This window comes from Felis catus, chromosome B4 (genome assembly GCF_018350175.1).
Source record: "Felis catus isolate Fca126 chromosome B4, F.catus_Fca126_mat1.0, whole genome shotgun sequence".
NCBI classification, from domain to species: Eukaryota; Metazoa; Chordata; class Mammalia; order Carnivora; family Felidae; genus Felis; species Felis catus.
The window spans coordinates 26,708,936-26,722,705 of record NC_058374.1 but is presented as its reverse complement, the minus strand read 5'-3'; the positions used below and the strand labels follow the sequence as shown (position 1 = coordinate 26,722,705).

Sequence of the window (13,770 nt, the reverse complement as noted above, 5' to 3'; positions counted from 1 at the left end):
GAAGATGAGAGAGACATAGCTAACAGAACATTAATGTTTCTCAGTGATGGCAATATTATAGCAATCATTTATATGCCATTAACCCTACAACCAAAACTCTCCAATATTAATTCTACATGTATGAAGGAAACATATTATCCTTTAAGAATTATAAAGATCTCTATTACAAATTATAAGACACATAAATATAGGATGATATAAAATTATAATTAAATATACTGTTTACAAAGTCCTTGGGGACAGCTGCTTATCCGTCCAAGTTATTTTATTTTAAGAGAAATTATAGAAAACACAATGGGCCAACTCCTATAACTAAAGAGGAGAACGAGGAGTTTCACTATAAGAAATCTAAACTCAGAATGTTCTAAGATATTAACTTGTAGAATCAAGAAGAAATATTTTTCAATAAGAGCAAATACCTTTCAAGCCACTCTTTTGGTTTTTCCCATTGTGAAACTTCTGTTCGACAATTGTAGTAGTATTTTTTCCCAGAAGAGCTAATATGCTCAGACCAGTCATCTGCAGAATCATAAGGCTTAAAAATACATTTTTACAAGTTAGAAAATGTTAATGCTAATCAATCAATATCAAGAATGCCAAAGGTTTTCAAAGCATATATATGGAAAAAGACTATGAAACAAAGGGATCTTGATCTAGAATGTAATTCTCTGTATATATATCTTAGGAGACCTTGGTCTACTGAAAACCATCAAAAATAACAATAGAAAATCCTATAAAATTAAACAGATTACATTAGATTAGGCACAGAATAAGAAATGCAAAATTAACACATCTTAACTGTAGAAAAGCATTACAAAAAGTTCCCCATTATTGTAATTTTAATTGCTGAAATCCAGTCACACGGCAGCGGGAGGGAGAGTGTTTTAGAAAACCCACTCAACTGACTGATTTGATGACAGGACAGTGCAGCAGTTCTAAACTCATTATGGCACAACAGTACTCACATACAATGTAAGAGAGAACATCCTGCCTATATTAACTTACTTAGTGGAAAAAAAAGGCACAAAATTAAAAAAAAAATGTAAACACAGCTTTGTGCTATAAATTTGTTTCACCTTCAAAATCCATGAGATGGGCCAAGTGTTAGCTAAACCTTGTCTAATACACAGGGTCAGCAGCATCACTCATTTCCCTGTAACAAAAACCAGCCTTTCAAAAATTCTCACATTCTCTAGGTATTTTATAGATACTGTTAAATTATAAAGAAATTAGAAAAGTCTGAAAGGAGGCCCCATTTCCATGGAACTGATCTCAAAAAGTATGAAGTCTAAGTGCCTGCACTGGCCCCAGGAAATCGGATAGGTTTCCAAGTGTACTTCTAGATGAAGTTGACTATTTTCTCAAAGGAGCTTTGAGATCAAAATGAAACAATGTCATACTTTGGTAGTCCACACTTCTTCTGGGCTCACGGGTGTAAAGTGAACAATTTTAAAGCTTGAGGAACAAACTCTCATGCCCTGCTTTAATTTCACCAAGTAGGAAATAAGCCTAGAGAACTTACAAGTTGTCCACAGGTCACAAAACTAATTGTGACAGAAAAAAGGGTCAACACCTGTTTCTGGATGCCCATTATTTCCACCAAATCAACTCCAATTCTAAATAGGTCACAATAATTTTGAGGGTAGATGAAAAAATATTGCAGATTCTGCCACATTTATGCTCTTGGGAGTATGCTCCCCAAAAATGAAGCTACTGGAAATCACCCATGTGCCTCCAAACTTCTGATACCAGTGGAAAAGTTAACTCTCAATCCTTCTAGTTTCCAGAAGTAGCCTACAAGTACCAAGCTGCAGGAACCCAACCATGGGAGATTGAATGCAGAGCAGATGTGAAGTTCTAGGTATCTTCTATTAAGACAAGCGTTAAAGAGATAATTCGATTCTATTTTTTTGTTTTATAGTTATTTTTCATAAAAACATTACATACGCTAACATACAAAGGGTTTACAATTGACCAATTTAAAAATTATTTTTCATATTTATCAAGTTTTAATTTTTAATATGGCAAATACTGATAGAAGATAAACAAAGGCTCTCAAAACTCATGAATGTAGAAAGATCTTAAGAATGAAAACAACTGCACTTAACGAATAGTACTAAACAGTTAGTACTCCATAGGCACCATCTGTTCTCCAATTCAAAATGTCTTTTACCTCTTATGCAAACACTGCTTTTCTCTTTTTAAAAAAGCATATCCCTTTCTACTGTCTTTCTTGGAATACAGAATCCCACTACTTCTTCCCCAAGTGAGACCATGGGAAAGAAATGGTTAATCTTGGAATTAACCTACGAATGGTTATTAAGGAACAGTTCACTGAACAACAACATCGAAGATGGCATTTACTGTAACAAAAGAATTTCATGGAGTCCTAAGAATTCTCTGATAAATTTCTAATTTTTAAAAAATTAAGCTGTGGGGCGCCTGGGTGGCTCGGTCGGTTAAGCATCCGACTTCGGCTCAGGTCATGATCTCACGGTCCGTGAGTTCGAGCCCCACGTTGGGCTCTGTGCTGACAGCTCAGAGCCTGGAGCCTGTTTCGGATTCTGTGTCTCCCTCTCTCTCTGCCCCTCCCCTGTTCATGCTCTGTCTCTCTCTGTCTCAAAAATAGAAACGTTTTAAAAAAAAAAATTTTTTTTTTTTTTTAATTAAGCTGAGTATCTTTGGGCAAGGCTGATTACAGAAACTAGATCTTGAGGGCCTCGAACTGAAAAGCTCCAAAATATTCAGAAGATACTTAAGCCATAACAGTAGAGCTGATATATAAATGCAAAGTCATCTAGGACTGAATTCAAACTAGGACTGAATCCCTAGCAAATCAAAATTGGTGGACAGGCAGAAGGGAAGATACCAATTATGTATTTAAATGGGAATAATTTTTTTTTCTAAATGAAGCAATTTAGAGGCCTCTTAAAAATAACAAATACGCATAACTAATCTAAAATAATCTACATGAGGTAAATCCTATTATGATTTAGATTAGGGAGGAGGACGCATTCAAAAAGCTTTTCCTAGTTACCATGGGCTCGGTTCTGTGTTAAACCACAATAAATGTTCATCATCACAGGACATGTGAGCATCTTAATCTAATACTGAAAAAATAAGACAACTTCAATTTGATTTTCAACAGTTTATAAATATAAATCACCCAACAATAAAATGTAGATAACTAAATAAGATTTTCAAAGACAGATTTAAAACGTGAAAACTTCAAAGAGAAAAAAGAACTACTTTTTTAAAAAGTTATTCCATATTGTGTTGACCTAAGTTACCTAATATTCATCTTTTCTTCCATTATGAAAATATTAAAGACTAATTTTATGTTTTATTTTCTACTCAAAAACTTCCATTAGAAGTGATTTGAAGAGAAAGTCAGTTTACAACTAAGTAACATGCAGAAGTTTCAAAAGCTAACTTCTCAGGTAAGATTAAATTTATACTTTATAAAACATGTGTCATGCCCACTGGGCACATTATAATAAAAAAGACACCTGCTTGGAGATTAATTATATACCTATAGTTGAAATTTACCAAAAGGGAAATCCTGATTCTGAAAACATGTAACACTTAATTCATTCCATTTCAGTACAGTCTTCAGCATCCACCCACATAATGAAATCCCCTAACATGATTTGGGTTGATGAAACTTCTCTGATTGCTCACTGTCATCTTGGAAATCAAAATAACCAGAATTAGTTTTCCTTGAATAAAGATTCTGTTTAAACTAATGTCCACATGGCCTGCCACTGTAACTGTCAGCAAATACCAAATCAGAATTGTGAGTGATAAATGGAACTTTAAGTTATTGCTTGTTACTTTGTAAATTAATGGAGCCATTTTCCACAAAACAGATTCATCCTAAAATCCTGACTATACACCTTAATGGAAATGACTCCTCATAAGTAGTTTGGTAAACACCGGTTAAGGTTTACCAAGCTGTTGTCTCAGTCTCGACTCCACACTCCTACTAAATTTTTTTTTTAACGTTTATTTATTTTTGACAGAGACAGAGCATGAGCGGGCGAGGGGCAGAGAGAGAGGGAGACACAGAATCCGAAGCAGGCTCCAGGCTCCGAGCTGTCAGCACAGAGCCTGATGCAGGGCTCGAACTCACGAGCTGTAAGATCATGACCTGAGCTGAAGTCGGATGCTCAACCGACTGAGCCACCCAGGCACCCCAACACCAACACTTCTATGCTGTTCTGTGATACTGCAAATTACATTCTATTTAGTCACCTGGCTTCCCGTTAGATTCTGCCAACAGTAGGCACTGGAACAGGACTGAAAGGCAGGAGAAAGGAGAAGCCTAGCAGCCACAGCTGGCTCCAGTTTCTGGCTCTCTGCTGTCTGAAACCAGAACTAGCTTCATACCACTGAGGTTCTAACCAGATCTCTGCAGGACTCCTCCTCTAAACTACTAGGTTCTAATAACCACAACGTCTTCTTACTGTACTCTGGCCCTAATGGTGATTACTATAGATGCAACAGCTGAATGTTCCTTTTTGTTTCTTCAGTCCTCAAAAGCATGCAGTATCTGCTTAATCCTATATATAAAATTCTTTGCACTATTAAATTTTCTGTGCTGAAATATCCAGTATTGTTTTGTTCTCCTACCTGGACCCTGACTAATACAATATTTAAAACCATTCTAAATCTACCTTTATGAAAATACTACCATTTATGTTTCGACTTTCTGCAGAAATGTACTATCCACACTGCTTCAACAAGGGACAAGAAATAATCAATCCCAAGCACCTTTCAATGCTGATTAAGTCATGATGATCACCAAAGCAAAATCTGTTGGATTCAACCTCCACTTCTATAGTCTTCTAGTTGTTCTTTCCTTCCTAGATTTTCCAAGGTACTACCGGATGGAATTTTTTAAATTGCAAGTATGAGGTTACTTCACCAATTCTATGCTTCAATAGCTCTCCACTGCCTTTCTATAAAATTCATATTCCTTAGTAAGATATATTATTTTTTTGTGATCTGGCTCCCACTCACGTCTGTAACCTGAACTCTTGCCATTCTTTCACACTACCAAATCCTTGCCGTTCTCCAAATACACTGGGCTATCTCACACTTCACTGTCTTTGTAGATGCTGTTCCCTTTGCATAGCACACAAATTCCAGACCTTTTCAACTGGCTAAGTTCTATTCAATCTGCTCAGTAGTGTTACTTGTACTTTAATATCTTACTCTCATCCAAGCTGGGAGTTCTCCTTCTGAGTGCTCCCAAAGCAACTTTAACTCACACTGTTTAAAAAAAAATTTTTTTTAAGGTTTATTCATTTCTCAGAGACAGAGAGAGACAGACTGTGAGCAGGGGAGGGGCAGAGAGAGAGGGAGACACAGAATCCAAAGCAGGCTCCAGGCTCTGAGCTGTCCACACAGAGCGCCTGATGCGGGGCCCGAACTCACAGACTGCGAGATCACGACCTGAGCCGAAGTCGGATGCCCAACCGACTGAGCCACCCAGGCACCCCTAACGCACACTGTTTTAACTGTTCACTCTTCAGTTTTCACCACAGGTCCAAAAGTTCCTTTAGGATGAGCCACATTTTCTTAGTACTATACAGCTATAACCTAGCATATGCTTGGCAACTTTTGTAAAATGGACTTGTTACAACTTTCATTTGAACCCTGACTTTAAAAAATGCAAGCTGAGTTATTACTTCAGTTTAGAAATACCTAAAATTCCTGACTTAAATTCCCTTGAGGACAGGAATCTTTGCATCACTAGTGTTTAGTACAGTGTGTAACACAGGAGATGCTCTTAACAGATGTTGTAAGACGTGTACATATTATAGAAGGAGAACAAGCTCAAGTTAAACCACTTTAGGTAACTATAGAAGTTTCATAATCTACAGATCTTTATATCTCAGATATTGCAACGGTAGATTTTGCTCTGCACAGTAAAAAAGTGAAGAAATATCAAAGTGGTGTCTCCCAAGTATTCCCAATTCTACTAAAAGGTAAGCTCATTACTTCAAATACATTTTTAAAAAGGTCAACATTTACTTAAAAAAAAAAAGACATTAGATTTAACAACGACGACGACAACAACAACAACAACAACAACAACAACAACAACAACAACAACAGACTTGGTTGAAGGGGTGGAGAGTGGAGGTGGGTAGGGCAATAAATGAAACAAACAGAAAAACCCAAAAACCAAAAGTGAGCATGTTTATATACTTACTGTGTCTGAAGTTTTGCTTGGATTATTGCTTGGATTAGAAGAATGTGAATTTGAACTATGAAGAGCACTGTGGTTGTGTGAATTTTCTTGTGGAGAGTAACTGGTCCCTTAAAAGAAATAAAGAGCAAAGTGAATTATAAATCATATTTCATGTTTAATTTCAACTGGTTTCTACCATACTACAGATCACCGTGTAACCCTAAATCATTTTACATAAGCATCAGGAATATATACATATTCATACTTCTGGCAATATTAAGCATTTGTGAGCCAACTAAAGATGTGGCTTGAAGAGCATGTATCTTACATGGCTGACAGCCTAAGGAAAAATGTTAACTATATTTAGATGAGCAAAACCTAATCTATATCATTTCTGGCAACTTTTTTTTTTTTTTTTAAATAAGTTATATTAGGGAAAGACAGAAACACAACCACACATAAAGAAAAAAGTCACAAAATTTCAAGTGATACACAACTAAAAGTCACAAATATCCAATATGTTTTTGCAATTATTTTTAAATTTCTTTTTAAAAATATTTTTGAACATTTATGTATTACTGAGAGAGAGAGTACATGCACAAGTGGAGGGAGGGGCAGAGGGAGGGAGAAGCAGGCTTCACACTGTGAGCACAGAGCCTGATGTGGGGATGTAGGGCTCAAATTCAAGAACCGCAAGATCATGACCTGAGCTGAAATCAAGAGTCGGATGCTTAACTGACAAGCCACCCAGGTGCCCCTGTTTTTCAATTTCTTAAATAGCTCCTACAACTTTATTTTAAAGAGTTCTGCCAATTTTTTAACTAAAACAATATCAAGAAAACTAAATCTTAGGGAAAGTACTTCCCTTTCAAGATGGTGAAATGTAATCAAGTCCCCTAATAACAGGACCAACTCTAACTAAGAATGGTTTTTAAAGTAATTCATAAGTTTTATGAATAAACCACACATCTCAGAGACCATCAGAGATGATAAGTGTTCACGGTCTTTAAAAAAAAAAAAGAGGGGGCACCGGGGTGGCTCAGTCGGTTAAGCGTCCAAATCCGGCTCAGGTTATGATCTCACGAGTCATGAGTTCTAGCCCTGCGTTGGGCTCTGTGCTGACAGCTCAGAGCCTGGAAGTGCTTCGGATTCTGTGTCTCCCCCTCTCTCTCTCACTCTCAAAAATAAATAGTAAAAAAAACACAAACAAATTTTAAAGCCAAGGTATAAAAACATAGACTTGTAAAAACGCTGGTAAGGATATGAAAAGGTTCATCATAAAAGTCTAATTGCTAGTATTTCAAATTTCATTCCACATGTTTATTTTTCAGCAACAAGGTACCATAATTCAACTTAAAAAAAAAAAAAAAAAAGAAAAACAACTACGCTGTCAATGGTATGGAGGGTACCCTATAATGAACAAAAAAGTGGGAAGAGTAATTTAAATGGATGACTGGTCTAGGAATTAGCACTTAGAACCAGAGTTGTTATTAGTAGAAATAATTAAGAATTAACTATATCAGCAGAGAAAACTAGGTGGATAAGAAAGTGAACTGGGGACAGAAGGGGACTATAAAGTTTTAAGATACCCAAGTGGAAGTGGTCAGCAGATCTACACAGAACCAGGAATTCAGAAGGGGATCTGGAAGTCTCCTCCATTAGAAGTGAAAGGTAGGAGACTCTAACTTTACCTTGCATGATAATATAAACAAGCACTATGAGCTTGGAATGAAGTAAGAATATGGCAAGAGTAAAGGCAATGACCAACACTTAACCTTGGATAAGGGCCAGTTTGCAAGGGATGCCAGAAGCAGATCCAAAGACCCAAAAAAGCTAGTCAAGTGACAAAAGAGGGTTACTTAAGAACCTGGCAAAACGGAAGTGGTATAACAGGAAATTTCTCAACAAGGCTACGGCTTGATGACTTCTTCATCTACTTGTTTTTAATTTTTTTCTTGCTGTATGGCATGTGTTTATATAAAACACCCTAAACTTTAATACAGTTGGCTAAACATTCTTCAATAAACAACGTCAAACACAATCAAGACGAAATCAGTGAAGATTAATTCAGTGTGCAGAAAAGTTATCAGAGCCAGGCTAAGACTGCTATCCTTAGAAAAGCCCGCTTACACAGTTGGCCTTTGGCTCACATGTGGGAACCTAGATTTCTGGAGAGTTCCCACAACAGCTGACAGTTGCTCACTGGCTCTAAGCTGTTTGTGCATGCAATATGGTTTATGCTTAACATATGCTTTCCTATTGGGAATCCAGATTTTTGGTACGTGCTAGGGAGAGGTGCCTATGTAACGACAAGCCAAATCCAGTAAAAATCTTGGGTACTAATTCTCTAATAAGCCTCCCGTGTAGTCAATATTTCACATGTATTGTCACAATTCACTGCTGAAGGAACGAAGAAGTATGTCTTGTCTGACTCTACCGGAAGAAGACTCTTGGAGGCCCACACCTGGTCTCCTCCAGGCTTTACTCTGCATACCTTTTCCCTTAGCTGACTACTATGCTTTGTATCTTTTCACAATAGGTCATAGCCAGGGTAGTAATTACACACTGGGTCCTGTGAGCCTCTTAGACAATCACCAAGTCCCAACACACTCAGTTACAAAGAAAAGGCAATACTCCCAGGTTTTTAAGAAAATCAGATCTATGCCAAAATTTGCACTCTTTGGAACTCTTATTTTAAAGTCAGGTTTACAAATAAAAAGCAGAATAATAGACACTTGGAATGTCATATTTATACATCCCTAGTAGAGTTGAGATTCCCATTGAAATTTCCAAAGATATGTTGAAAATAAAGAAAATCAAGGCCAATTTTAAAGACTGAAAAGAATCCTAGAATAATCCTTTAAGAAGCCTGTGTTAGATGCCCTGACATTTACTTGTATATATTCTTAAGCAAGACAATCTATGCTTAAATCTATGGAATAAAGACCCAAATTAAAGATTTGTTGAGAAGACATGATAAGTGAAGTACTCTATAAACGTAAGGTATATTTGGAGTGCCTGCGTGGCTCAGCTGGTTAAGCATCTGACTTGGTTTCAGCTCAGGTCAGGATCTCACAGTTTCATGGGTTTTGTGAATGCGGGCCCTGTCTGGCTCCACGGTGACAGCGCTGAGCCTGCTTGGGATGCTCTCTCTCACCCTGTCTCTGTCCCTCCCCCACCTGTGCTATCTCAGTCTCTCTCAAAATAAACAAACTTCAAAAAAATAAACATAAGGTATATTAGGAATGAGGTCTACTGACTGAGCCTCCCATGAGGTTAAAATCCACGAATCTACTCCACTTTAATGTTATTCTTACTATCAACAAAAATTCAAAAATTGACAACCACCCAATTAGCTAAGCTCTCGCCTCTGAAGAAACAGTGTACTTTCCACAAGTCTGACACAGATGGTATCAGAGAGCTTTGAGGCCTGGTGTATGTGTTTTCAGAGGGCATAACATAATCGTCAAAAACGCCAAGTACAGAGGCACACCAGTCTAAGACTTTAGAGAGAAGAGAAAACTGAATCAGCTGTTAAGAGAGAAGGCACTTTCAGAGACAGGAGCTTTTTCAATAGGGATTAGAGTCTACATCCTGTGAAACAGATTTATCTAGACCACTTAGCAAAACAACTGAAACTTAGAAGTGAGAAGCAAGATTAAGACACAGATATTTTAGTAAGAGACTAAAAATAAACTGACATTCTTAAACAGAATTCAAAACTAAGTAAAAGAGGTTTTTATAAAAAGCATGATATGATATGGTAGGCAATAAATCCGTACATTCTAGCCAGAAGGGTGTGCTTAAGAACTTAAGGCAGGGCAGATTTGCTTCTGAATAACATGATTATATTAAGTTAAAACTAACTCTCTATAATAAAAGCTACAATTTATATTATCTTCTAATGCAGTTTTGGGGGGTATGCCATTTGAGTCTTCATTTCTCCATGTAGTTCTTTCCAAACTGAAGTAACACCCAAGTAGAAAAGTATAGTGATGATACACACCCAGCATCAGAGTTAATGGTGACGGTGGTTATGATTTTCAGAGCTACATTTGCCATACCTATACAAAAAGTGCTACATCACAAAATTTCTTCTAAATCTTTTATCTTAAAAATTCACATGAGTTTTTGTATATTGCCCTAGAATGAGTTTGTGTGTTTCAGAGTAAGAACACGAGTTTTCCGTTGTTTTTTAATGTGTATTTGTTTTTGAAAGACAGCGAGCGAGCAAGCAAGCAGGGAAGGTACACAGAAAGGGAGACAGAGGATGCGATGTCGGCTCCACGCTGACAGCAGAGAGCCCAATGCAGGGTTTGAACGCATGAACCAAGCTGAAGTCGGACACTCAACCGACAGAGCCACCTAGGTTCCCCAGAACACAAATTTTTAGTAGTAGGTTGCAGAGTCTAAGACTGAGAGAAAAAATAAGTGATTTGTGGATGGCAATATATCCCAAGATGCATAAAACTTGAACTCAGAATTTTAATACTATATCCAGTGACTATTCAAGTGCACAAAGGAAGATTATATGCTGGTGAGGAAAAAAATGCGTATACACATAGACACACTTATATATATAATAATTAATATAATATATAAATATATATATAAAGCCGGTTAAAGACAGTCTCATGGATGCTGTCTGGCCCAGGAAAATAATAGAAGCAAAAGCTGTTTATATGGTCTGGTACCCTTTATGGTCTCCGTATATTTAAAAACAAATTTTTTTTAATGTTTATTTGAGAGAGACAGAGTGTGAATGGAGGAGGGGCAGAGAGAGAGGGGGAGACACAGAATCTGAAGCAGGCTCCAGGCTCTGAACTGACAGCACAGAGCCCGATGAGGGGCTCGAACTCACCATCAGTGAGATCATGACCTGAGCTGAAGTCAGATGCTTAACCAACTGAGCCACCCAGGCTCCCCAATGCTCTCTGTATATTACCAAAAAAGGGCTCACTACTTAAAAAATCTGAGAAAGGTAGTATTTATGGATAAGCGTGATAAAATCAACTTTAAATGATAGCGTAAAAAATTTAAAGTGCAGACTGGTGAAGCAAGTCTTAAAGACCTCTAAGAAAAGGATATTACTGAGATTTAGGTTTAAAGGTAGGGTGGGGAGTGGAATAAAGGGGTTATAGGTCTATGCTTAACCAAAGGCAGAAATGAAACAGAGATGTACTAACATGATTAGATGCTAATGTCAGACTAGAATCCAGGTATCAGCAAAATACAACCTGCTGGATGTAAGTTTTCATCAATAGTTTTATCAGAACACAGTGAGAGCCAACCATTTAAGTATTACCTATGGCTACTGTTTCTCTTTTAATTGTAACAATGACCGTGAGACCTACAATACTAAAATATTGCTAGATTGGGCGTTAATCTAAGATAAAGTAGGGGCACCTGCGTAGAGGAAAAACAGCAGGTATAAACTTCTATATGATCAAACAAGGCTGGGAAATGCAACCAGCTTTTCAAAAAGTGAAACAACAGTTTTGATTCTACTCAGGGATAAATATCACAGCATTTGTATCCTTATTCAGAACAACCGTTATCAGATCCTCAGACTTAGAAATTAAGTCTTAATGCCTTCAACAAATAACTGGAATGGGTAAGGCATACCTAGAATGCTAAATGCAAGATTTCAACCACCCTAAACTGCTATTCAAACTAATAAAAGCAGATAGTAAGTATGCCTGAATAAGGTTCAGCAGATCTCAAACTTTAGTATATTAAAAAAAATATAGATTTCAAGGTTGAATGTCACAAAGATTCTGATTCATGGTATATGGGATGAGACCCCCAAGACATAAATTTTTCATAAGAGGGTTTTAATATGGTCAGTATCCGGGCCACACTTTTATTTTAAATGCTCTACTGCCTTCCACTGTCTTCAGTCTTCCTTTGAACAGTTCAAAGAAAGAGGCCACAAACAGTTAAAAATGAGATTTTTACAAGGAAAGCCACACCTATAATGAGTAATTTTACCATAACATGACAATTATTTTCCTGAAAAACCTTAAATTCTGCAAACTCACACTAAAAATAAGTCTTATGGGAAAAATAGAATAAGAGCAAATCACTCAAAATTATGCAACTTTATTACAACCAGAGCATAAACAAAAACTTGAATAGCACAGGCAAGCAGCTCAGCACGGTTGTAGATTGTTTCAGGGGATATTAAAAACGCAAAAAAAAAAAATTAGGAAAGAAATGCAGCTTGCTGAGGCTGAGAACAGAGAAGTGAAGTTCTGAGCATTGAGGCTACAATTAAAATGGACAGAGAAGAAAGTGCAACTTGCCACAGACAGGGAGCCATGCAGGCTGGGGGAGTAGACTTGACTTTAGGGGTCTTGCCTGTGCAGCAGCTGGTTGAGGGCTTTATCCTTTCTATCTGAAGGTAATAACCTACTCCTGCTATTCTGATTCTCCCTGCCTAGAAAAAAAAATTTCACATATGAACGAACACAGTTTCAGTTTATACTGATGTCATTCTCCAATTTACTACTTGTACACGAGCTCAATGGTGGTGGAAAAGCAAAATGTAGCTAATCAGACTACGTTTCTCGATGAGGGTGGAAATGAATAAGATAATGTGTCTGGAAATGAGTAAGATAATGTGTCGACAACAGGCTTGCACTGGACAGTCCCCTGTAGTTGAATTACTCCTTCGAGATCTGTGTTATACAAGTGATAGTTCACTAGGTCACACACAGCTGTTGAGCACTTGAAATGTGGCTACTCTAAAATGAAATCCACTGTATGTACAAAACACACACTGGATTCAAAGACTCAATACAAAAAGAATATAAAATAGCACAATTAATATTTTCATATGGATTACATAATGACCTGTTTTCGATATGTTGGGTTAAATAGTATATATGATTAAAATTAACGTCAGATGTTGGCTGGAAGAATAAAACTGCATACATGGCTCACTGGACAGCACCGTTCTAGATGAAGGTACCCACTGACAATTAGTGAAAAAGGGCCAGAGATGCCTAGTGTACAGAGGCCATTTCTCAAAGATCTGTCCCATCTAAAAAATTAGCTTATAATTAGCTAAGCCTAGAACCTAATTCTGCTTAACACAATATGCAAATTTTTCTGGAAATTTAGATTGTACTGTACAGTACTTAGTTCTGTTTCAAACTCTTACCAAGATGCTCACCACTTTGAAAAACTTCATCACCAACAACGTCATACAATATACCTGCTGTTGTATCTATCACAAACAAATGATATCAAAGAGATTCCTCTGTTAAGAGTAAGGACCAAAAATTAAACTAGCAGAGATAAATGAAAGATGCAGCTTTCACTGAATTTCATTAATAAAGCTTGTTTTAAAAGCAGTACTGCTATCCTTTATGTTTATCCCAAATGAATATGCTACCTATTTTTCTGCACAGTGATACAAACTACTTTGTGAAAAGTATGTATTACATACTTCCTTTAGAACTACCCACATCTTTCTACTCTAACATGTGTAGGTAACATATTATTTATATTTACCTACAGTCTAGAAATGGAATTTTACAACATATTTTAAGGGAAGGTGTACATGC

At 36.9% G+C, this 13,770-nt stretch overlaps 1 protein-coding gene across 11 annotated transcripts in view; it reads right to left on the bottom strand.

The window, feature by feature from the left end:
- The window catches only part of WAC (WW domain containing adaptor with coiled-coil), an 87,801-nt gene that overhangs the window by 30,727 nt on the left and 43,304 nt on the right, over positions 1–13,770 (bottom strand). For all 11 annotated transcript variants that reach the window (XM_023256485.2, XM_023256486.2, XM_023256484.2 and 8 more), the window contains exons 4-5: positions 6,221–6,327; positions 420–535 (exon numbers count right to left, since the gene is read on the bottom strand). In XM_023256485.2, coding sequence (XP_023112253.1) covers positions 420–535; positions 6,221–6,327 — 223 coding nt within the window. The remainder of the gene's footprint in view (positions 1–419; positions 536–6,220; positions 6,328–13,770) is intronic.